Source organism: Schistocerca piceifrons, chromosome 9 (assembly GCF_021461385.2).
Source record: "Schistocerca piceifrons isolate TAMUIC-IGC-003096 chromosome 9, iqSchPice1.1, whole genome shotgun sequence".
Taxonomy (NCBI): Eukaryota; Metazoa; Arthropoda; class Insecta; order Orthoptera; family Acrididae; genus Schistocerca; species Schistocerca piceifrons.
Genome location: NC_060146.1, coordinates 190,648,367 through 190,675,166, shown reverse-complemented (window position 1 = coordinate 190,675,166; position 26,800 = coordinate 190,648,367). Strand labels below are relative to the sequence as shown.

General features: G+C 39.7%; 1 protein-coding gene across 6 annotated transcripts in view; it reads left to right on the top strand.

Moving 5' to 3' along the window:
• Positions 1–26,800, top strand: part of LOC124717355 (echinoderm microtubule-associated protein-like 2) — a 655,376-nt gene that overhangs the window by 565,803 nt on the left and 62,773 nt on the right. For 4 of the 6 annotated variants that reach the window (XM_047244186.1, XM_047244189.1, XM_047244187.1 and 1 more), the window contains 4 exons: positions 13,810–13,965; positions 18,865–19,014; positions 20,557–20,629; positions 25,528–25,581. In XM_047244186.1, the coding sequence (XP_047100142.1) occupies positions 13,810–13,965; positions 18,865–19,014; positions 20,557–20,629; positions 25,528–25,581 (433 nt within the window). The remainder of the gene's footprint in view (positions 1–13,809; positions 13,966–18,864; positions 19,015–20,556; positions 20,630–25,527; positions 25,582–26,800) is intronic. The other 2 variants (XM_047244188.1, XM_047244190.1) reach the window with 1 other exon arrangement.

Below are 26,800 nucleotides of genomic sequence, written 5' to 3'. Positions count from 1 at the left end.
CGAGAGAAATTTGTCTTCTGTATCTGTTTATGGATGAGAAATTTCTTCAGACCCTCAATGTATTTCTTTCTGTATAAGAATAGAACCATTAGCAATCATTATAATGTTGAACTGCTGCAGCAGATGCCTAAAAAAGTTTTGCATTCATCTTTAGATGAGGATTTTCTACTGTGTGAATTTGAACACTATGCTTCATTTATTGTGAAAAAAGATTTGATCCGGACTTCAAGCAGTAAAAAAAAAAAACTCTATTTGTAGAAGAAGCAGTTATGGTTGTGTGATGTGTCTGTGATACGTACTACTTAGGCAGTATTTATGAGAAATGTAAGTAAATACACTGAATTTCATATGGAAAGATGTTGCTGCTTTCAGAATAAGCATACTTTCAATCTGTTTTGATTCCAATAACTGGAAGCTTCCAGATAAAGAATATCACATTCAAAAAAGTAATATTCAAACAGGTATGAACTAACAAAAAATCATTATTAATAGGCATAGGTAACAGAAACATGCCTTTCCAATGAATTATTACAGTAGTGAATTATATTGGTTTTATTATGAAACAATGTGTAGCTTGTAGTCATATAGCATAGAAGTGTCACTGTAGACAGAGTTGAAACTCAGCTATCCCAAGCACAATCAAAGTGATGAGTGAACAGGTCTAGATTATAGCAAATGTTTCTAGCCTTAGTGGTACAGAAGCTCACACTTGACTGATTCAGACAAATATAAGTAACCTCTCCTGACCTGAAATAGATATTAATGGCGCTGCATTAAAAGAAGCTACAATTTAAATTCCAGTAAACATAATAGAGCAGCTTAGGTAGACATGTTTCATGCTTAGAAATATCAATAATGGTCTTGACTTGAAGATAAAACGCACAAGCTTATACTTCAACTTATTATTGTCTTATTAAGTTATACCCTGGGACAATGTAGTAGTAGTAGTAGTAGTAGTAGTAGTAATAGATCAAAATTTAGCAAAGTTGGTAACTTCCCTTGCATAGACATCCTAACTTTCTGTGTGCAGGGTGCAACGAAAAGGTATGACCAAATCTCAAGGAATCCTTCCTCAATTGAGGCTGGTTGGGAGAATATGAGGCCCTAACAAACAAATCATCAAGAATGCCAGCCTAAAGGCTAGCAGAAAATGGTGCACAAATTCTCGACAGCCCATAAAAACTGATTGTAAGTTTTCACATCATATCTTGTTGAAATGAAGCTCATCCATGAACAGCACATTTTCACTAAAGTGAGAGTTGACACATTGGTTGCTGATAGTGCCTGCACACACAGTGCATGGTATGAATACAGTTCTCATGCAGCACCCTGTCAACATTACTTGTTGTAGCTGATCGTCTTACACTGACACTAGGGTTGCCATCAGCAGCATGAAGAACTTCCTCTTCCAGCTGAGGTGCTGTCATCCTATTAGGCCTCCCCAAGTCTTGAGTAGTAGGCTTAAATGTCCATTGCTCCCCAAGATGACAATCAGTTGCTTCTAATGTTCTCCTGTCAGGCACCGGCATTTTAAAAATCTCTCCCAGTACAAACATAGTGTCATGGCTATTGCCATCTGCTAATCCATACAGCAAACAGCATCCACCAACTCTGGCTTTGTGCACACTTCTACTGCACATCACCAGAAGTTAAGTCAGAGATGAACAATGAACAGTTGATGCTACATGCTTGATGCTAGTTGAGCAATGAAATTAATCACATGTGAAACAAGCAGTGAAGTGAGTTACATGTCAACATTACCTTTATTCTATTGAGACAACAAACACTGGTTGTGCCCTAAGAATTAAAACTTACAGTTTACCAGACATAAACAAGAGGGTATTTTGAACATTTTATGTGAGGAAATGTTTCACATAATGCTGGTAATCCCCCCCCCCCCCCCCAATGATTTTTGTGATTATGAATAGGAGTAGAAAGTGACCTCTAACATGGAAATAGTGTTTCCTGACAACACTTTATTCCTCTAAGTGTGAGGAATGTTTCCTGAAGTTAGCCTATACATTTTTGTCACACATCGTAACATTAATGATCTTTGTGAGTAATAATAAAATTCAGTTTGTTGGATGGCTCCTACAATACAAGACTGAAGAATAATTTTTTTGTCTATGCTTCAGAGTAGGGTTTTGAATTTGAGAATGATCTTCAACAAATCAATCACATTGTTGTTGTTGTGGTCTTCAGTCCTGAGACTGGTTTGATGCAGCTCTCCATGCTACTCTATCCTGTGCAAGCTTCTTCATCTCCCAGTACCTACTGCAACCTACATCCTTCTGAATCTGCTTAGTGTATTCATCTCTTGGTCTCCCTCTATAATTTTTACCCTCCACGCTGCCCTCCAATACTAAACTGGTGATCCTTTGATGCCTCAGAACATGTCCTACCAACCGATCCCTTCTTCTAGTCAAGTTGTGCCACAAACTTCTCTTCTCCCCAATCCTATTCAATACTTCCTCATTAGTTATGTGATCTACCCATCTAATCTTCAGCATTCTTCTGTAGCACCACATTTTGATAGCTTCTATTCTCTTCTTGTCCAAACTATTTATCGTCCAAGTTTCACTTCCATACATGGCTACACTGCATACAAATACTTTAAGAAACGACTTCCTGACACTTAAACCTATACTCGATGTTAACAAATTTCTCTTCTTCAGAAATCCTTTCCTTGCCATTGCCAGTCTACATTTTATATCCTCTCTACTTTGACCATTATCAGTTATTTTGCTCCCCAAATAGCAAACCTCCTTTGCTACTTTAAGTGTCTCATTTCCTAATCTAATTCCCTCAGCATTACCCGACTTAATTTGACTACATTCCATTAACCTTGTTTTGCTTTTGTTGATGTTCATCTTATATCTTCCTTTCAAGACACTATCCATTCCATTCAACTGCTCTTCCAAGTCCTTTGCTGTCTCTGACAGAATTACAATGTCATCGGTGAACCTCAAAGTTTTTATTGCTTCTCCATCACGTAGATTCAGTATTTCTTGACTTCCAAAATGCTTTTGACTCAGTACTGCACTGATATGTATTAGGGAAAGTACATTCATCAGGAGTATCAAACAAAAATATGTGACTGACAAAGAAAATAATCAATTTTTGGCAGTATAATGAAATTGTATGGATAAAAAATATACTCACAAAGTGATGGCAGGAGAACACATACATAAAAAAAAGAGTTTAGCTTTTGGAACCAGTGGCTCCTTCTTTCAGAAGAGGTGTTGAAGGGGAAGGAAGAGGGGTGAAGGGAAAGGAACTGAAGAGGTTTAGGAAAGGGGGTAGAGTTCAGAAAAGTCATCCAGAATCCCGGGTCAGGGGAGACTTGCCAGACAGGATGAGAAGGAGAGACTGATTGTTTCCTGAAAGTTAGGCCATGTATTTTTGTATATGATTGAATTGTGGATTTGTTGGTGAAGGGTATGCAGCATGGTATCTGATGGTATCTCAGATGGAGTATTCAGGCCCTAGGGAAGGGTATTGGTCTCTTGCTGATGGTATTGTGTATTAATGACTTGGTGAATAATGTTATGAGTAACCTCAGAATTTTACAGCTGATGCAATTATTAGCAATGAAATGACATCTAAAAAAAAATCCATGCACAAGTATTCAGTCACTTTTGGTAAGATTGGTGTAAAGTTTGGCAACTTATTTTAAATGTGTAGAAATGTAAATTTGTGCTTGTCACAAAATGGGAAAAAAATGTTGTTCTGTGACTACAATATCAGTGATCACAGCTGGATTCATGCAGTTCATACAAATCCCTGGGTGTAAAATTGTTTTATATGAAATACAATGACCACAAAAGCTCAGTCCAAGGCAAAGCAGGTGGCAGACTCCCGTTCATTGCTACATTACTGGGAAAGTACAGTCATTATGTAAAGAAGTCTGATTACAAAGCACTTGTGTGTCCTATCTTAGAATATTACTCATGTGTGTCAGACCCATACCAAATTGTATCAGCAGAAGATTCTAAACACATGCAAAGGAGGGCAGCATGAATTGTGACACGTTTGTTTGACTGTGGTGTGAGTGTAATGCAAATTGTGAATGATTTGAATGGCAGATGCCTGACTGTAGGTACCAACTATCCCGCAAAAATATGTTTAAACAGGTTTGAGGACCAGTGTTGAGTGAGAAACCTAGGAATATACTTCAGGCACACAAATATGGTTCTCAAAGGTTTCACAAAGATGAGACCAGATAAGATTACATTAACCACAGTGTACATGGAACCATTAAACATAGGGATGACTGAGAATTCGACACACGACCTGTGCTCTGTCTCGCTTGCTGTAGTTATCTCACCTGGCTGCACACTTCTCCAGAGCCAGGCCATGTTAAGGGTAAAGAGGAGAAGAGAGGAAACTGTGAATGCATCATATTTAAGTGGCATTGCATACTACTTGGTTTCATATTTCTCAATTATTTTTTGCACACTTGAAGACCTAATTTTCATCTGGTTCAAATTCTCAGCATACAGATAGACACAGACAATTTCACAGCTTTTCGCACTCAAGTTACCTCATAATTGTGACTTGTGTGATTGGATTTTATTATTATTATTATTATTATGAAAATAAATATGTTCTTCAAAATATTTTATCATGTTTGCAACCTTGTTATGGAAATGTGAAACTCTTTTGCAGGGAAACAATGTAGACCTCCTGGACAGTTTTAACATAAAAGAAATTGTCAGGGAATTACGTTGCAGGTCAATCACTTCCATCTGTCACGTGCATGCGGCTGCCTTCAACTTAAAAGGCAAATTGTCTCATAACAGATGTAAGATTCATAGTTCCTCATGTTTAAAAAAATTATCATTGTATTTCTTTCGAGGCCACTATGAATTCTTCAAACCTCATGGTCTCTTTAATGCCAGTTAGTTTAGGGAAATGGACGGCACTTTTGGGTGACATTGTCCCTTCCACAATGTGGTTTTCTATTTAAATGCTTCTCCATCATAGCATAGATAAGTTGTTCCTCACCTTGCAATTTCTTACTTTGGTCAGTCTGCAGTAAGGTCCACTTCGTCAGAGGTCTGCAATCCATTTTGGATGTTCTAATTTTCATTCCTGCTCTCCTTTTCCCTTCATAAATTCAGCAATAGTGGGTTTTAAATTGACATAACTTACCAGACATGCCCCTTCACTTAACAAATGTACTTTGCAGTAATGTATAAAGTCACCATACTCTTCGTTCAGTTCCGTCAGAAACTGTTGCAGCTGACAGTGGAATAATGTACGTGACTTCAGAAAGTTTACAATTCATACCATTAATTTTATCACTTGTTTTGTGCCTGCAAATTTAACACAAAGTGCTTCTTGATGTACAGAACAATGAATCCCATGTGTTGATCACAGTAATTTTTTGCACTTTTGTCATCAACCAAATGTTTTCAGTTCTTTATGCATTATGTTGCAATGTCATTTAATATCAAATTTTCAGTACCTCTCGATTATGCGTCTGCGTAATAGACATTGAGAATTCTCATCCTCCTCATCTTTCATTCCCATTGATTTTTAAAGTCTTGTGACAGTGGATCACTCTACTGTCTCTTTTTGAGCAAATAGCCACTGTACCTATGAATTTCCTCTATACCTTGAACAGATAGTGAAGGGTAAACAGTGCTGACAGCACAGTTCTGCCAAGCTAAAGAGGGTTGTGATGATGGAAAAATGCCACACCGTAATACTAAATGAAACATCACACTGTACTGAGTACATCATAATAGTACAGAGCAAAGCCAAGACTGGTGGAGTGCAGGTCACATGCGTCCTCCACGCAGTGCTCATGTGCAGTTTGGCATGATATGGCTGACTCTGATTTAAGCTGTCATTTTTTTCTGTGCTTCATGTGTGAATGGAATGGGAAGAATCCCTAATATACAGTAGTATGGGGAGTACCCTCTGTCACACATTTCATGGTGGTTTATCAGAGTATGAATGTTGACTTAGACATCTGCTGTTACAAGAAACTGTTTAGAACTGCAAATCAAAAGAAAAAGAAAAATGGTTTCTATATTGGCATTTAATACTAGGTGTTTCATAATTCCTATTACAGACTTCTAAGGGTTGCATGGAGGATTTAGTAAATAATGGTTTGATAAGGAAGCCATGTCTGGAAATGTACAATTTGGAAATAGAATAAGTTTGAAGGTCAGGCCACTCTTAAATCTCCTACTTCACAGTACAAGCACAAAATTAGAATAGAGAATCACTGTCAGTCCCTGTTGTAATTATGACATCACATTTGGCTGACTTCTATGGCTGCAACAGACTGGTACATTTGCAACTAGGAGGGTTGACTGTAGAGCTTCAAGCACACTGCAGTCTTGACATTGAAGCAGATGTCCTTCATTGTGTAGAAGAGAACCCGACTCAAATATTCAAAATATGTGATGAAATTAAATAAATTCTGACATCAACCACAACTGGGAGTCAAAATAAATTCAGTGGCAACTACTTACATAGAACCTTCTGTCCACCATACTCATTTGCTCACTGCATTATGCTGGATTCCCACAAGATTTCATGAGAGAAATTGCACCTGCAGACACCACACATGTAAAGTACTTGAAACATTGCCATGCCATGGGCTCCTGTAGAGCACACAGGTCAGAATTCATTGTCTCCACTGTGCGTTTATTGTAAAGTGGGAGATTTGAGTGTGATCCAGTCTTCACACTTAGTTTACATCCCGATTTTACATTTCCAGACGTGGGTTCCTCATAAAAACTTGGCAGTGTGCCTGAAGCTCTACAGTCAACCCTCCTAGTTGCAAATGTATAAGTCTGTTGCAGCCGTAGCTTTAGTCAGCCGAATGTGATGTCATAATTACAACAGGGACTGACAATGATGCTCTATTCTAATTTTGTGTTTGTACTGTGAAGCAGGAGATTTAATAGGAGCCTGACATTCAAACTTATTTTATTTTGAAACACTCTGTATAGACCGAGGACTGAAAAGTGCTATTAGCAACATGAAAATTAAGTGTCCTATGTAAATGTTTGTTCTTTACAAGTGAGTGAGATAGCATGGTGATTAAGAAGAGAGATTCATGTTCAGACCAGCCATTTGGATTCGTGTTTTCTGTAGTCTTTCTTCTAATATGTATGTATGTTCAGGAAATTTCTCATACAGTCACAAAAACATTTAACAAGTGATAGAAGTTTAGGGGAATACCAGGTGAGCTGAGGTGTGAATGGAAATTTAGGCTGAGGAGTGAGGTTTGCTAGGTTAGTCAGTGCAGTTGAGCAAAGCCACTGTGATGTAGTAGTTAACACATCTGTGCAGTTAGCTGGAGACATGGCTTCAAATCTTGGCCTTGGTACAAATTTTCATTCATTGTTTGTCTGTATATATACGTCATAAATCTTTGAGATTTGCTAAGGTCTCTGGAACCATAGAGTTTAATTTGGTCAAACACAAAGATTTAATGAATAATACTATCATATCTAGGGTTCAGAGTGGAGTTAAGAACTCTGGTACAGAAGTATTTAATAACTTTTCACAGAAGATAAAAAAATTGGAAATTCCTAGCTGTTCAAAAGAAAATATATAAACTTTTGTCATTAACCATTCTTTCTACAAATTATATGAATATCTAGATCTAGTTATTAAAAAGTTCTGTTGGTTGCATGGCACATTGCAGTGTTCATTGTAAAGTTAAAGGACAAGTAACAATGTTCCACAAAGAGGAATCAATATTTATAGATGAATGTAATTATTTTCATTCAAGAAATAACATTTTAATGAAGTAAACATTAAGCTACCAACAGGTGCTAAACAGCAACTATTTAGTATAACTGAGGAGACAGTATGTTTTAAGGTAGCAGCCTTATTTTCTCATTTTTTCAATTAAGTTTATCTGGCATAAGCATGAATAGCATTAAAGACTATAATGAAGTTTTATTGTTAATGCGGTACAAAGACTGAGACCTTAACATATTGATTTCTTTTTTACAAATTATGCCCCAAAAATTGTATTTTTATTAATGAAAATGCCATATAATGAATGATATTATATACAGACATATAAGGATAGTTTTTAAAGTTCAAAATAAAGAGTTACAAATTTTTGAAGGTCACCATCAATAAAATCATGAGTGTACTCATGTACTGGCCTTTGACTTAAATATCCTGAAACTTAGTAGTTTTTTTTAGTTTCTGTCTACCTAATGAAGTTGAACCATGTATTTCAGAATGGTTTACTGTGAACAGAAATCTTGGTGGAGCTGGTTGTGGCACAGTGGGCATTTTTCTCATACTGCTCATGAGCACTCGTCAGTCATCTGACAAGTTGTCGTTATTTTCAAACTCCAATGAAGTGTAGGATCTCATTTTTCTTTGCTTTCCAAGGCATTAAATTCAATATCAAACTTAGGATCACTATAGCCATCTATTTTTGGAAACACTACCTAAACAATAGTATAGAACAGGGGCTAAGAGCTCGCATTTTTTGTCAGCTGTCCAAAGCTACACACAGTAAAGACAGTATCTATTGGCAGTCACCTCAAACAGAAGATGACAGCAAGGCTACAAATGTAGGACTGGATGCTCTTCAATGAACAAACATTTCACCAATAGTGCTGAAATGGATTTAAATGAAGTTTTATTTTTATGAAATGTCTTTCTTAAGTTTTCAGAGTATATGTGGGATTTTAAGTTTCTGTCAAAATAGTAAGAATGAGATAACTTTGGACTGTATGTTAAGGGGCAGAATAAAATGTAAGTGAGAGAATAACTTGATAAATAGGCAGAGGTTCAAGTCCCGGTCCAGCAACTGGTTTTAGGCTGCCAGGAAATTTCAAATCAGTGCACAGTCTGCTGCATAGTGGAGTATTGGTTCTAAACACAGCCCTATAGTGGTGGCTAAGACATTTCTACTTAGTATAATTTCTTCCATGAGTCATAGGACCATAGGTGTTCAGGAGAACTTTCATAAATTTGCTATTTGAGGCTCTGTTGTCTAATCTCCTCAATATTTCCATGAGGCAGCTGTTCATAATAATATTAAGATGCGAGTGAGTCAATCACATCTGGAGATGATGAACAGCTGCTTCTTGAAAGTAACATGTGGTTTAGACAATTTGATTTAGTGAGTGCTATGTCTAAGAATCTTTGAGCAACGTACGTGAAGTTTATAAGTTAGGATGATAAAATTTAGACCTAAGACTGTGCAGTGGGTAAAAGTCCTGTACACAATTTTGAATTGTAAGGTCAGTTAATTAAATGGCAGTTGACAGTATCACTTGACAAGTTGTTGTGCTCATTGCTGTGTGTTGTGACCCCATGAACCAAGTGTCTCCATCCTGGATGGTTACCAGTTTCTCTAACCTGGAAAGGTAGACCAGAGATCTTGATGTGATCTATCCACCTGCTCACGGCTCTTCTCCTCAGTCTCTTGCCCTTCATCTTCTCTTCCATGATCATTCTCTTTAGGTTTTCTCCATCTCTTCTCACAATATGGCCAAAGAACTGGAGAATTTTTGTTTAACATGAAAAGAAACGGCCATGGAGACATTGATTTGGTCAATAATGGGTATATTTGTTGTTCTTTCAGTCAATTTTATCCACAGCATACTGCTCCAGCAGCAAAGCTCAAATGCGTCAACACACTGCTTGTCTCTTGCAACCATAAAGGAGATGGAAAATACGAGTGTTTCAACAAGCTGGACCATTCTGATGTTCATTATTGCTTTGTTTTGTCAGATCTTGGTGAGAGGCCTCTAGCCACTCACCTTGGCATGATCCATCTTCATGGCATCTTCACACCTTCTCCCATGTTGCAGATTGGTGGCTGACCACGTTAGAGTAAGGAAGCCTGCAGGGCCTGATGAGATAGCTGCAGAACTAATCAAGTTGTTCCATAGTGTTTGGGAGGAGAGTAGTATCCCAGAGGAATGGAAGAAGAATGTAATCATAACACTGCATAAGTCATGACTGCACATCATCAGTAGTCTATAAATTCTGTACTTGAGTATTGTAAATGCAACTGAGAAGGGGATATGAGGAACTGGAGGAGGAGCAGGCACAGGGTGCTTGTAAGCCAGTGTGGAAAACACGGAACCACATCTTCATTATAAGAACTGTCATTGAGAAGAGCATAGCCAAGAACTGGGACATTTGTCTCACATTTCTCAATGTTAAAGCTGCATTTTGACTCTGTGCCAAGGAAATAAATGTGGGAAGCACTGGTAGCAAAGAGAGTATGAGTGAAATACACGAATTCCTTGAAGAGTGTGTATGAACAACCAGTGGGACTGGTTCATATTGATGTTGAAATGTCATAAGAATTCTGAATGGAGAATGGAATTGAGCAAGTTTCTAATGAAGTAACAAAAATGTGTGGGTGGTGAACCCAAAGAACAAAGCTTGAAATATGAAGACAGCAACCAGTCTATCTGAAAACATTGATGTATGCAGGTGCTATTGTATTGGTGGCTGACACACCAGAAAGACTTAAGCCATATTGGAATGGTATGAAGAACTGAAGAGGAATGGGACAATAGTGTATGGAGATAAAAGCAAAGTACTTTGGGTTTCAAAACAGAACAGACAGGGAGAACAACTCTATATACTTTGTAATGGAAAGCCTCTTGAAGAAGTAGAGAATTTTGAATGTCTCGACACCATGCTAAGAAGTGGTGGTGGAATAGAACAAGGCATTCTAAATAGAAGTAAGAAAGCAGCTTTAGCCTACCATCAGATGAATAACATGATAGGGAAGAAAGAGATAAGTAAGGAAACTAAAATGCAAATTTACAGTGCAATTATGTCACCAATTACAGCATATGGTGTGAAGAGTTTGGCACTACAAGAGAAGCACGTAAGTAGAATTACTGTCACTGAAATAATGCTTATGAGGAGAGCTGTAGAAAAGACCAGAAAAAATATTTAGAAATGAAGGAATCTGAAAGAGAATAGGCAGAAGAAAGCAATTTGTGTGGTGGTTGAGGGGCATCAGTTGAGGTGGTATGGGCATTTAAGAGAACAGGAAAGGAAAGAAAAGATAAACTAGTATTTGAAATGTGTGTGCAGGGAGGAGCTGGACGAGGAAGATCTCGCATTACGCCAAAGGACAAGGTCAAAAAACTTGGGCAGAGGCATGGAGAAATAATCAGGGAAATGGGGAGAGAGTATGGAATGGAAGAAGTGTGTAGTGGGGCTACACTGGTGCTTGAAAGAGTAAGAGATGGAGGAGGAAGAAGAAGAAGAAGAAGAAGAAAAATTACTGGCTACAGGTTACAGGAAGCTATTGAGAACCAGGAGGGCCCTGGTTTTACGTTTGTGGCACACTAACAGCCACTGTGCAGGAAGCGGCAGTCACACTCGAGTGAGAGGCAATTAGTGGTGGTCTGCTGAACCTGCCTCACCTAGCTGAGGTAACGCCGCCGCACTGGCTCCATTGTGCTGCCAGCTCATGCCTCTCCCAGTTGCAACACAGCTGTGAGGCCACAGAAGAGAGGAAAAAACTGTCAAGGTCACAGGAAGTGCTCAAGTCCTCCATTCCATTATGTTTTTAGCTGTCAGGAAATTGAGGCAATTTATTTTCATGTCAATTCTTTACAAATAGGTTCTTTGTCCTTAGTGTGATTCATAGTACTTATCTTTCCAATATAAAAACTTTTCCTTTTCTTGCACACATTGTGTATATAAACACTGGTGATGTTTTGTATACAATGCATGTACGGAAAATAAGTGTCATTTTGGAAAAAGACTTATAAAAACATGTTTTCAAACCAAAATTCATATTACAAGAAGAGCATTTTTAAACTATTTTTCTATATAGTTACCACCATTGTTCAGACATTTATCATGGTGGGAAACAAACTTTTCTATGCCCTCTTCGTAGAAAGATGCCACCAGTGAAGGCAGCCACTGCTGAACATATTTTTTGCTTCATTTTCTACTCGAGTTCCATCCCATAGGTGAAACTGTCAATGTGGTATGATGCTATGAAACACTGAGAAAACATTGGTGCAAAATCCAAAACAGAAGGCATGGGGAGCTCAATCAAAGCATAGTGTTTCTTCATGACAATGCACGTCCCATCCTCATTCTGCTGGTTTCACTCAAAACCTTATTTGGCAATTCTGTTGCGAGCAATTGTCACCCACCAAACAGCCCTGATCTCTCACCTTCTGACTACCACTTGTTCTTGAGCTTCAAGCATGGTTTTGGAGTAATGTGCTACTGTGATGATGATGATGATGATCCAAAAAATGGTGTTCAGCGGTGGCTGTCTTATTAAAAAATAAAGAAGCAGCATATTCCGTGAAGGAAAAAACAGCAGACAGTTTTATAGTCACTTATGTAGAATGGGCAAGAACAAACTCACAAGGAATATTCGAAATTTAGCCCATTCAATGAAAAAAACCATAACATAACAGTAAAGCAAGTAAAACATTATATTGAGGCAACTGTATCATCACATAATCAACCATGATAAGATCCTGGGACAGCTACTAATGTGTCAGAACTGTACACATTTCTTCGCAGATCTGAAGAAGACAGGTGCTGTAAACTGTCCATACACTGCCACTTGCCCCTGGTATGGCTGATAGTGCGAGACTTCACATAGCAACACAGTTAGGTTGGGAAACAGTGGCACAATGTGAAAAATGGTTCCTTGTAATGAAAGTAGTACTCTTACTTGTCGTCCCTGTGTGTATGCGTGGGACATAGTGGGTTTGGGTGGGGGGGGGGGGGGGGGGTTGGATTTTTCATCTTTAATCTGAGAATTAAATTAATTGTATAATTTCAAGAAAAATGACAGCCTTGATACTTGCCAATGGAGTGAGAGAGAGAGAGAGAGAGAGACAGCCTTGATACTTGCCAGTGGAGTGAGAGAGAGAGAGAGAGAGAGAGAGAGAGAGAGAGAGAGAGAGAGAGAGAGAGAGAATGGCTCTGAGCACTATGGGACTTAACTGCTGTGGTCATCAGTCCCCTAGAACTTAGGTTTAAGTAGTTCTAACTAACCTAAGGACATCACACACATCCATGCCTGAGGCAGGATTAGAACCTGCGACCGTAGCGGTCACGCGGCTCCAGACTGTAGTGCCTAGAACCGCACGGCCACTCCAGCGGGCAAAGAGAGAGAGAGAGAGAGAGAGAGAGAGAGAGAGAGAGAGAGAGAGAGAGAGAGAGAGAGAGAAATATTGGGGGGGGAGGGGTGGGGGGATACAAGAGCTATTGAAAATGAAATTCGCACAAAAGCAGAATATACTCCCATTTATGAAATAAGAAAGGAGAACATCAGGAAGAATGTAAGGGTATTTGATACAAATGAAAAGATAAAACAAAACTATAAATAGCATTAGCACCTCTAAGGAATGTAAAATGGAAGTTGCACAATAAATGCTTTTCTTAATGAACTGATTAGTCAGAGAGATGTAGAACACTTGCAGAATCAATGGGAAGATGATGTCAAACTTACATTTGAGTGAAATGGACTATATTGTTGATGTTATTATTATTATTATTATTATTATTATTATTATTATAACAACAGAATTAGGATACACTGGTGAAAAAGTATGGTTAATGTATTTGAACCATTTATCTGATATGTTAATATATTGAAGTATTCTTTCATAATATCAATTATTATTCCTGTGACCCAGGAATGAAGCAACAAACTGAACTGTGCAGTGTGTTGTTATTCCTGTTATGTTCTCCATACCGGTCTGGTTTCATCTTGCATGCAGTTGTGATTGACTTGTGCTTATTTCTGGACAGTTTCAATCTTCTCGCAGAAGTTTTGCATTGGTGTGGTATTTATTGCAGGACGAGAGATGCGAGCTACAATGAGGAGGAGGGCACGGTGCGGTTCTTCTTGCGGGGGCGGCCCATCATCCTGCACGCACCTTCTCCTCTCATTGAGAGTTTCGACCTCAGCAAGGTCAACCCAGCGCCTCACACCAGGCTGAAGCTTGAGTGGGTGTATCCTTTACCAGTCATTGTTTCTTCAAGGAAAGAAGTGTCAAATAATTCTGGAAATAACAGGTTCTATGTATTTCATGATGTCTAATTTAAATTCCCTATCCACTTTCATTAACATTAGATGACATTAGTAAAGAATAGTGAGCTTCTGTTCATATCCTTGTTTGTAAACCCTGATTTTTCTAATACTGCAACAAGGTGGTGTGGGTTATGAGCATGTAACAGAACAATTTGCACTTGATTGATGGCACTCAACTTTCTGCTGGGTTTTCTGATGGATACAAAAGGCAGAGCAGTAATTTCCTGGAGGCCACTTGAGACAGAACTTTGTGTAGATGTCTTCATCAAACATCAGTGTAGCTTCGGTTTATTTTACAGAGTCTTTAGAAGAAATGTGTTTGACCCTGATACAACTTTATCAACAGCAACCAACATTTTTGTAAGTGAAGCCTTCTGCAGCTGTTGTCACTGTCAATAAAATTCCTCAGGGTCTGTGACCACATTGTCAATACATAAAACTCTCCAAAGTTTTGGCCACTGTTACAAACAACCTTCATCAGTGTGTTGAGCTAACAGCTAACTTTTTCTCACTAAGCAGCCAGCTCAATGTCCTGAGGAAGGCCATATACAACAGTGGCTGAAATGTTGGAGAATTTTGCATATTAACAATGTGGACTCATATGCTGAAGAATTTTGCTGACAGAAACCAATATTGCTGGATACTGAGCATCCAGATTATGGGAAAGAAACCTTAAGAGGTGACAGTTTGAAATTGGGAGAGTAATGGGTACAACAGCAAACCTTTTCAAAAACAATGCTAGTGCTGCTGTCAGGATTTCATAGAGAAAGGGATTAGAAACTGGATTAAGTATGGTAATTATGGTATAGTACTGTTACCATCAGAGAATTCTTAATTATTGAAAACTGGTGTGATTAATCGATGTGTGTCACTTGTGTGTCTTCAAACTATGGTAGGGTCGTTCAACTTTTGAACTGTACCAAAGTTGTTCTTGAAGCTATTGGTGAGAAGGACACTGACAATTTTGTGTAGTACTAAACTAAACCACATCTGAACAGGCCTCAGGAGGCCCATCGGTACTGATGGATCACGTTGTCATCCTCAGTTGAGAGGTGTCACTAGATACGGATATGGAGGAGTATGTGGTGAGCACACCGCTCTACCAAACATTCAGGTTTTGTGGCCAGTGCCACTACTTCTCAGTCAAGTAGCTCCTCAGTTGGTGTCATGAGGCCAGCATGTACCTCATTTGCCAATAGTGCTTGGCAGACCTGGATGGTCATCCATCGCAGTTACTTTCGGTGCCCTGCCGGAACTGGTGTTCCCACTGTGGCAAGGCTGTTGGACAATCTTCTGCAGTACATTGCACTAAAATTAAGCCACACTTGCCAGTATTTCCAGTAAGTTCACTGGAAGTTTGGGCACATGCTGTGAGGTTGTGCTTGTTTGCTGTAATGACCACACTGTTCCATGGAAGCAGACATCAATTAGTGAAGGGTGCCCCATGTCTGAAACACAGAACATGAAGTAGTCATTTTGATGGTGCCAGAGGTTTTCTTTTAATTGGCAGTGGTCTATGGGGTGGATTGGGTGAGAACAATCATAGCACTGAAATCTTTGCATAACTCTCTCTCTTCCCTGCCTGCCTATTCATGACAAATCCTACTACTGTTTCTACATTTCTGCTGCTGTTGGTATTACTCTGTATTCTTCAGAACAAAAATCCTTCTTCTTCCCATTTCACTTCACTGACTTAATAGTATTTAGATTGAGTCTTTGCATTTCTTTTTCCAGATTTTCCACCCTCCCTACCATGTTCAGTCTCCTGACATTCCTTGCTCCAACTAACAGAATGTTACCCCCCCCCCCCCCTACACTACACACACACACACACACACACACACACACACACACACACACACACACACACACACTCTCTCTCTCTCTCTCTCTTTTTTAAGTGCTTCTGGTGGACAGAATATTCCATCATCTTTAGAGTGTGCATCCAGGAGTATCATTTCTTTTTCTGACATTTTGACTGGTAACCTTAGTAAGGAACAGAAAATGCTGTAATTACAATAGGATTTGTCATGAAGGCTGAGCAGAGTGTGAGGTACTGTGACCAGTTTAGTGACAATAATATCCTCACAAGTACTGACAGTGAGCATCCCCTCCCACCCACACAAAAAAAGAGGAATTATCCAATTGGGGTGGAAATCGATAGATGTGATGTACATGTACACAGAAACAAATTATTACAGTTTCAGAAAAATTGAACAATTTATTGAAGAGAAAGAGCTTTACAAATTCATCAAGTCAATATCATATTGATCCACCTCTGGCCTCAATTCAAGCAGTTGTTCGGCTTGATGTTAACTGATAGTTGTTGGATGTCGTCCTGAGGGATATTGAACATAATTCTTTCCAATTGGCACATTAGATCATCAAAATTCCAAGCTGATTGGACAATCCTACCCATAAAATTCCAAACTTTCTGAATTGGAGGAGATCCAGTGACGCTGGCGACAAGGATAGGGTTTGGCAAGCATGAAGACAAGCAGTAGAAACCCTCGCCTTGTGCGGGTGGGCATTATCTAGCTGAAATGTAAGGCCAGGGTGGCATTATATCGTTGACATAACACTGTGGTTTAATGGTGCTGTGGATGACAATCAAAAGGAATGACGCCTCAGACCATCACTCATGGTTGGGGCAATAGGGCAGGTGACAGTCTGTTTGGTATACTACTGCTGCATAAGGCATCGCCAAACATGTTTCCAAACACGTCTTCACTGGTCGCCAAGACCTATTAATCTCATTGACTGTAGTTGAATTGTCTTCAGTGATGAGTCCAACTGCAAATTTAGCCCTCGTGAATAGTGAAGCAATGTCTGGAGACACCCTGGACAGTGGTGGGAAACCCACCTGACTAGCACCCCATATGGCCTGACAACCTGGAGTGATTGTCGAGGTGCAATTTCTTTTTTTAGCAGCATCCCTTTGGTTGTTGTCCGCAGAACCCTTACAGCACAGTGTATGTTGACAATATCCTACACCTCATTTTGTTCCCTCTCATGGCAAGCCATCCTGCATTTATATTTCAGCAAGATAATGACTGCCTGCCAGGATTTTGATGATATAACACATCAATTGCACAGAATTTGGCATGATACCACTCAGGATGACATCCAACAACTCCGTCAATCAAAGCAAAGCCAAATAACAGTTTGCATAATGGCCAGAGGTGGGCCATCATGTTATTGATTTGCTGAAGTTTTGAAGCTCTTTCTCTTGAACAAATCTTGCAGTTTTTCTGAAACTATAATCATTTGTTTGGCTATACATGTACGCCCCTTCTACCAATTTCCCATCCCATTCAGGTAATTGTGTTATATACACACACACAGGGTGTTACAAAAAGGTATGGCCAAACTTTCAGGAAACATTCCTCACACACAAATAAAGAAAAGATGTTATGTGGACATGTGTGCGGAAATGCTTAATTTCCGTGTTAGAGCTCATTGTAGTTTCGTCAGTATGTACTGCACTGTACTTATGACTTCGGTGCTTGTGTTGACATGCGACTCATTGCTCATCAGTACATACCATCAACAGGTTAGTGTTCATCACGAACGTGGTTTTACAGTCAGTGCAATGTTTACAAATGCGGAGTTGGCAGATGCCCCTTTGATGTATGGATTAGCATGGGGCAATAGCCGTGGCTCGGTACATTTGTATCGAGACAGATTTCCAGGATGAAGGTGTCCCGACAGGAAGACGTTCGAAGCAATTGATCGGCATCTTAGGGAGCACGGAACATTCCAGCCTATGACTCGCGACTGGGGAAGACCTAGAATGACGAGGACACCTGCAATGGACGAGGCAATTCATCCAACAATGTGTCAATCCTCATTTCAGTGCAAATGTTCTCTTTACAGATGAGGCTTCATTCCAACATGATCAAATTGTAAATTTTCACAATCAACATGTGTGGGCTGACGAGAATCCGCACGCAATTGTGCAATCACGTCATCAACACAGATTTTCTGTGAACGTTTGGGCAGGCATTGTTGGTGATGTCTTGATTGGGCCCCATGTTCTTCCACCTACACTCAATGGAGCACATTATCATGATTTCTTACGGGATACTCTACCTGCGCTGCTAGAACATGTGCCTTTACAAGTACGACACAACATGCGGTTCATGTGTGATGGAGCTGCTGCACATTTCAGTCGAAGTGTTCGTACGCTTCTCAACAACAGATTCAGTGACTGATGGATTGATAGAGGCGTACCAATTCCATGGCCTCCATGCTCTCCTGATCTCAACCCTCTTGACTTTCATTTATGGGGGCATTTGAAAGCTCTTGTCTACGCAACCCCGGTACCAAAAGTAGAGACTCTTTGCGCTCGTATTGTGGACGGCTGTGATACAATACGCCATTCTCTAGGGCTGCATCAGGGATTCCATGCGACAGAGGGTGGATGCATCTATCCTTGCTAACGGAGGACATTTTGAACATTTCCTGTAACAAAGTGTTTGAAGTCACGCTAGTACGTTCTGTTGCTGTGTGTTTCCATTCCATGATTAATGTGATTTGAAGAGAAGTAATAAAATGAGCTCTAACATGGAAAGTAAGCATTTCCGGACACATAACCACATAATATATTTTCTTTCTTTGTGTGTGAGGAATGTTTCCTGAAAGTTTGGCTGTACCTTTTTGTTTTTTTTTTCTAAGCATGTAATACTACCCCTGATGCATGCCGGAAAGAAGATGGGGTATGTTTACCTTTGTTGGTTACTCAGTATTTTTCTCATTGTTACCTCCTCGTTGTTACCACTGCTAAAACAAAATGTGGGGAAGTCCTTGACGAACAACAGGTACGGCTACCGAGGGCGGGACTGTCGCCACAACCTGCAGCTGTTGCCAACTGGTGAGATGGTGTACTTCGTGGCAGCAGTGGTGGTGCTGCACAACGTGGAGGAGCAGAGCCAGCGGCACTACCTGGGACACACTGACGACGTCAAGAGGTGAGTGCTGTCACCTGGCTGCAAGAACTTTGTAGAGACCTACTGTTGTCCTTTAACATACCATAAGCAGGTTGGTGCTTCCAGAAGGAAATTTGTTTCTTGGTTGTTGTTGTCACTGTTGTTGTTTTTCCAGAATGAAACTTCTGGTTATTATTGTCATCTTCACTGTGAAGATTGTTTAGATGCAACTCTCTATACCAGTCTATACTGTACAGGTCTCTTCATTTCTGGACAACTCCTGCAATCTGCTTACTGCTAAATATGTGAGCTGTTAGCCAAAAGGCCTTCTTCTAAAGTAGAACACACACACACACACACACACACACACACACACACACACACACACACACAAGCGTGCACGCGCTAGCACATCTCACATGCATTCTGGCCTCGGTGAGCAGAGACAATGGTTGCACGCACATGTGCGTGTGTGTCAGACAAAAAGGCTCACTTGTTTAATAGTTTTTTGGTATGCTTCTCTGTGTCTCAGAATATCCACTCTGGGTTGAGTAGCAGTCTATCCTTTGTATAATATTGTCATTATTCATTATTCCATACTGGATTTTCCATTGTTGAGAGTCTAAGTTAATGTGGGTGAGCAGGAAAAAGAAATCCATAATTTTTTGGATACAGCATTAGCAGTGTCCTGCTCGATACATTCACGTCATTTAAATATCTGGATGTTACGTTGAAAAGTGATATGAAATGGAACAATTATGTGAGAATTGAAGCAAATCAGAGGCGGGGTGCTAGGGTTGTTACTGGTAGGTTCAAACAAGACACAAGTTTTAGGGAATCCCTGGAGAGAAGGCGATGTTCTTTTTGATGAATACTATTGAGAAAATTTAGAGAATGATATTTGAAGCTGACTGCAGAAAGATTTTTTCCTCCCAACATACATTTTGCGTAAGAACCATGAACATACGAGAAATTAGAGCTCATACGGAGGCATATAGACAGTCATTTTTCCCTCGGATACAGCACATCACAGGGAACAAATTTCGTTAGAGGCAAAAGTTTGCTGGTGCTTTCCAGTGACAGTAGATGTCCCTTTCTACTTGCTTATGCCCCAGGTGAGTGGTAGGCATGTGGCATGGGTATGCCTTGTGTGTTGCCTATAATTCATTCGTCTACTCCATACAAAAAGGGGTGGCTCACCAAAATTGAAGTTCCTGATTTGCTTCTAAAATATCTTGTTCCACATACACACGCACTCATTCTTAAGGTTTTTTTCTTAAAATTACCCTATAAGTTTTGTAGGGAAGGTCTTATGCAGCACACCTGGTTAGTATACCCTGCTAGTGCAGTGAAATCTCATTGTCCCATAGGTAGCAAATACTAAGGGGCACCTAGTGTCCCCAGGAAGTTTCAGCAAACATTTTGTTCCCAATATCTCTCTCTCTCTCTCTCTCTCTCTCTGACTCCATCTGTTCCTCCTCTCCCCCACTGCCAGACTGTTTTCTGCTGACAGGACAAAAGATTGTCCAAAAGTTTGCATGTCCCCTTAATATATGCCCACAACACTTAAATTTTTCTTTTCAGCCTGTGTGTCCATCCAAACAAGTTGCTGGTCGCAACAGGTCAGACAGCTGGGCACGACCGCCGAGAAGGCAGGGTGAGTAAATGTTTTAAGAAGATGGTACTCATTTGTAGTTTTCCATGCTCTATATAAGTATGTAGACTGGTGCTGAAAATAGTGTTTAATGGATATCAGCATTGCTGCCATTAAACTATAGTTAACATGGTATGTATGAATGGATGTGTCCAATTTACTTACACACACACACACACACACACACACACACACACACACACAAAAATCAATGATAGTAGTGTATCTGCACTAAAGCAAATGTCGTTGAGCTGTCATGCTATCACAGAAATGTGTGTGGCATCTGTTCTGTTATACGTGTCCAGCAGAACAGTTTGTGTGTGTGTGTGTGTGTGTGTGTGTGTGTGTGTGTGTGTGTGTTAGTTGCGCTGATGGGCATCAAAAGTGCAACACCATGAAGTCAACACATGACAAACATCAAAGCCACACGGACAATGCTACAACGTTGACTGTTGGTAAGGCAGCCATTGTTGCAGCTTCCCCTGATGTGTGAACAGAGAGATGCATTGATAGTGGTGTGCTCCAGAGTTATTACTGAATACTGAGTAATACCACATACACGAACCGATGATGTGACCACTACTGTTGTTGGGTGTAAAACTGTCAGTGCCCTTTCTCTGTTGCCATGTCAGAGAAAACTGCGACAGCGGTTACCATTTTGACAGTCCGTGGTGCTCCAGCTATCGCTGCACACTCTATGTGATGACTTGTCTTGCTACAGACAAGCACATTTCGTAACTCTTGGTGAATTGCACAGATGAGTGAACAGTACGTCTGTCCTTTGATGCACTATTCACATGAGACTTCTTAAGACCCTGCAAAAGACAGAATATGGTCTTCAAGAGCCCACTGATTTCCTTTTCAAATTATGGTTCTGTGATCATGATCAATGCAGGCAGGAATGTAGTGGAAATAAATCATAATCTTGCTAGGCCACAATCTCAGCTCTTTCAAAGCCTAACGTGCTGGTATAAGGGGCAATCAAATGAAAACAAACAGCAATCAGAAGAGGACTGTGGAATGGTTCCATTCGAAAGTAATCACCATAGGTATTACTACATTTATTCCACTTAGAGATGAGATGATCAATGGCTGTTTCATAGAATGTGGTTGGTTGGTTGTTGACAGAGCCACAACTGCACCCACTCCAGCACTTCCTTGTCCCTCTGAAACTAATGTCAACACACGTTTTTCTTTAGATCGCCAAAGATGTGACAATTACACCATAAAACTTCCAGGCTGTGCAGAGGGTGTTGCAGCATTCCCCAACCAAGCTGCTGTAGCATAGCCTTCGCCTGATTGGCAGAGCAGTGGGAGGGGGGGGGGGGCTATATCTTGCAACATGATGACTCCCTCTGACGGCATTCGTGGGCATTTTGACTTTACAGTGCATTGCTGTCTCTGTAAGGAGTCTTCATAGCACTGCGCATTGATAGTGGTTCCATGCACAAGGAACTCAAACATAACAGGGTCTCTGCAGTCGAAGGAGGTCATCGTAATCTTACTGGTTCTTGTGTGAATAGCTTTAGTTCTTTTGGCAGGGGAGATGTGGAGTATTTGCGCTAGTGGCTTGATCATTTTCTGTCGGAATGGTGTCAGGCGGAATTGTCCTGTTGCGTGAAAATGCCCGCCTCCACACTGCTGATTGGACAAAGGCTATGCTTCAGTGATTCGGTTGGGAAACACAGCAACTCCCTCCTTACAGTCCATATCTTTCACTGTGGTATGTGATATTTCACATATTTGGTGATGTGAAGAAAGATGTGTATGGATGTCAGTTTTAGTTAGACAAGCAAGTGTAAGAGTGAGTGCAGCTGTCGATCCATTAGCAGCCAACTGTGCTCTACAAAACAGGAATTGATTCTCACCTTCCAGTAGGTAAATGTTTTAACATATGTGGTGATTACTTTCGAATGGAACCATTCCACGGACCTGTTGTAATGGGTGTTTAGATTTCATTTGACTGCTCCTCATACACATTTCTCCTTCTTGGTAGAATCTTCCCATGAACACCATTTTAAATAGTGATTCGGGTGTTAGAAGCCATCTACATATTTTCTTAAATAAAGAATGCAGATAGCATTGCTTTACTTCATGTGGTTGTGTTGAAATGCTAATAACTACCATATCGCTCACATTTAACTTTTGTTACAGGAGTTCCAGTTTAAGTGACTAGCAATATATGTGTTCTGTAGTAAATAACTTTCCTTGGACTTTCTTTTGTGTCAATTCCTTATCAAGTATATTGTGACAGTCATTGGCTCACAGTGACATCCAAAGCTGTTCTTGACATAAGATACCCAGTACTATCTAGGAACACACTAGTAATTTTTCAGTATTTGTGAAGCAATAAATCATAAAAATGTGTGTAGTTATTTGTACAAATAAGTCAGATCTAAATATCCTCCAATTTTGGCGGTCTGCATTAAGAGCGGATATGTTCAGATTAACAGCCCACATTAGGTAAGCTTGTATGATATGTTCTATTATCAGTACTTTCTAAATTAGAATAAGAACCAACCTTTCTCATTCATCAAAAACACAATAACAATACATGGTAGTGAGTTATATTTTCTGTGCAATTACATATTAGTTGATGTGACTCATTGGCAGCCATCAGAACAAGAAGTTAAGTTTAATGCAATTAAACAATTCATGAATTCAGCATGTAATGGAAAATGCTGGCATACACAAAGATTACACAGCTGATTGTTACTTAAACGTGTTGTATTTATACTTTTTTCAGATGGAACAAGTTAAACAATGAAATTTTGTGGCAAATTAAAAGTGTGTGCCAGGCAGAGACTCAAACCTGGACCCTTTACCTTTCACAGGTAAATACTCTACCCAAATGAGTTATCTAGGCATTACTCATAACCTGTCATCAGAGCTTTACTTTTGTTTTTGTCTCCTCTCCTGCCTTCCAAAATTCACAGAAGTTCTTTTGTATATCATGTAGGACCAGCACTACTGGAAGGTGGGAGCTGAGATACTCATAGAAGTGAAACTGTGAGGGCAGGTTATGAATCTTGCCCAGGTACCTCAGTCAGTAAGATCATTTGCCTGTGAAGGCAAAGGTTATGGGTTCAATTCCCAGTCAGGTGGCACCACCACCACCACCACCACCACCACCACCTCCTCCTTCTTTCTTAATGTATGCCCTGTTCATTTCTTTTCTTTCTTTTTATCACATTCATTAATCATTTGTGCTCTTCTTCTCTTCTCAGTACCTATTTATTTTTCATTCTTCTCATCTATCTTATCCTTTCCATCCTCTGCTATGTCCACACCTCAAAAGCCTCCAGCCTTTCTCTGCCTTCCTTCCTCATTGCCCATATTTCAGCACTACAGCAGGACACTCCATACATATTGCTGCAAAAAATTCTCCTTTGCTATCTTGTTTTTAATTTCTGTGCTACTCTTCATTGGTTTGTATCTTGTTTTGCACATGTTCTAATACTTCTCCATTGAGCATTATCTACAATCTTTTACTTCCTCTTTTGCGTCCTCCATGCAGATTTTTATTCCTTTAATCATGCAGTTAGCTTAAATGGTATCCACTATATCCTGAACTTTTTTTCACCTGTTGCTAGAAGGACCATGTCATCTGCAAATGTCAAACACTACATTCGTCTTCCTCCTGTTTTTACACCTTTGTCATCTACTGGGCAGTGATTAGTCATATTTTCTACAAGGGTAGGAGACACAGGAGTCTTTTCTTAGTCCTTTCCCTAGTTCTATCCAGTTGGTACTTTCTCCTCTCCATTTCACTGATAGTTTTTTATTTAAATATAATTTGTAAGAGATCTGATTTCCTAATCCACTTTCTTCTCCCAGTCTGGCAAACAGATTTAATCTGCCAGGAAGTTAAAACTCGGTACACAGGCAGCTGCAGTGTGCAAATTCTTTCTGGGCATCTATGTTTTGCAGCATTTCTGAAAAGACATCCCCTCATATATCTTTAATCCCATTATAGTGGTCTATTTTAGTTGTATATGTTAACATAAAAATTCATTGTTTGTATTGGAGGATGTGGATTATGCTGTCAAAATGTTTGGAAAGGGAAATAAATGAATAAATGTATGTATGTATGTATGTATGTATGTATGTATGTATGTATGTATGTATGTATGTATATAATAGAGGGAAACATTCCACATGAGAAAAATATATCTAAAAACAAAGATGATGTGACTTACCAAACGAAAGCACTGGCATGTCGATAGACACACAAACAAACAAATATACACACAAAATTCTAGCTTTCGCAACCAACGGTTGCTTTGTCAGGAAAGAGGGAAGGAGAGAGAAAGACGAAAGGATGTGGGTTTTAAAGGAGATGGTAAGGAGTCATTCCAATCCCGGGAGCGGAAAGACTTACCTTAGGGGGAAAAAAGGACAGGTATACACTCGCGCGCACACACACACACACACATATACAGACACAAGCAGACATATTAAAACGCAAAGAGTTTGGGTCTCTGCCCAAACTCTTTGCCTTTTAATATGTCTACTTGTGTCTGTATATGTGTGGATAGATATGTGTGTGTGTGCGCGAGTGTATACCCGTCCTTTTTTCCCCCTAAGGTAAGTCTTTCCGCTCCCGGGATTGGAATGACTCCTTACCCTCTCCTTTAAAACCCACATCCTTTCGTCTTTCCCTCTCCTTCCCTCTTTCCTGACAAAGCAACCATTGGTTGCGAAAGCTAGAATTTTGTGTGTATATTTGTGTTTGTTTGTGTGTCTATCGACGTGCCAGCACTTTCGTTTGGTAAGTCACATCATCTTTGTTTTTAGATATATGTATGTATGTATGTACGTGCAAGCAGCATGGAGTATGAAAGCTGTGAAGTAAGAGTTATGACAATGAAAGGAGTTTTCTCTCTGTTGTTATGCTATAGTCCTGGAGACTGAATCCACCACCTGACAGAAATGCTCCAGAGGCGGAGATGTGGGTACGTCAGTATGTTACTGCCTGAGGAATGCCCTGTCCTGTCTTATGTGTCTTCCTCCTACTGCCTTGGCTGTTCTGTGTCTCTTCCCTGAAATTTTGTGTTACTAGTTCTGGCTGTTCACCTTACATCTTAAGGAATGACTGGGCTTTATGGAAATCTTTCTCGCTTTTAATGTATTGCTCCTACTCCACTGTGTCTCTGTTAATCAAGCACTTTTGTTTTCGGAGGAGTGAGGGCTAGGAAGGGAGGGGGGAGGGGGGGGGGGAAGAATTTCTACTGACATCAATGATGTACATCACTTTCTTATAATTTGTAGTTAATTATCTCTTGTTTTTTAGATGCATCTGACAGAAGAGAATTTATATCACTTTCAGGTTTCTTTCCTGCACCTCGCATTTTTCTAAACGTAAGGATAGAGTTTGATCAAACACAGCAGGCTTTCACCAATGGTATTTGTATATTTGTTTTATGGGCATTAGGCATAGTGTAAAGCATGTTTCTGTGCATAACATCTCATTTACAAATACAGGAGACATCATCCGAAACTATAAAGACATAGCTCATTAATTTTAAGAGGTAAACTTACTTAACAAGACAAAAAAGTTTGGTAGTCAATACTTGTTAAAGAATTATACATTCAAAAGTTATCTTGGTGTTAATGTCTTCTGATGATGTCTACTGTAGTTAGAGGTCAAACATTAAGGACAGAAACATGCCGTAGACCATGGCCTAATGCCCATAAAACTGTCACCAATGGAAAAATATTTTTTTTTCCCCTGCGGCTCCTGTAGTTTTGATCCTGCTTGATTATTCATCTAATGAATTTTCTGAAAACTAAAAATTCAGGAGTTCTCTATTTATATTTTTTGTTTTATTTGTGTCACACCAGTGTTGCTTCAGGTGTTTGTTTCGGGTGCTGGCCTTTTGTCCAAAGTATTTTTAAACGCAAGAAACAAAATTGTACAGGTACACAGTGCACTAGTGATGTTCCCCATATGTTAGGTGTTTCATTTATTTTATGAGACTGTGTAATTAATTATATGGATGTATCACCATTGGAGAGAAAGTTCTTGATAGCAAATCTGAGTTTAAGCTGGCATTGTTCTTTGTCTGTCAAATAACACAGCAGGACTCACGCACTTTCATCACTGGCATAAGTTAACTGAACAATTCTACAATATTTTCATATTATTGAGTAATAACATATTTATCTGGAGGT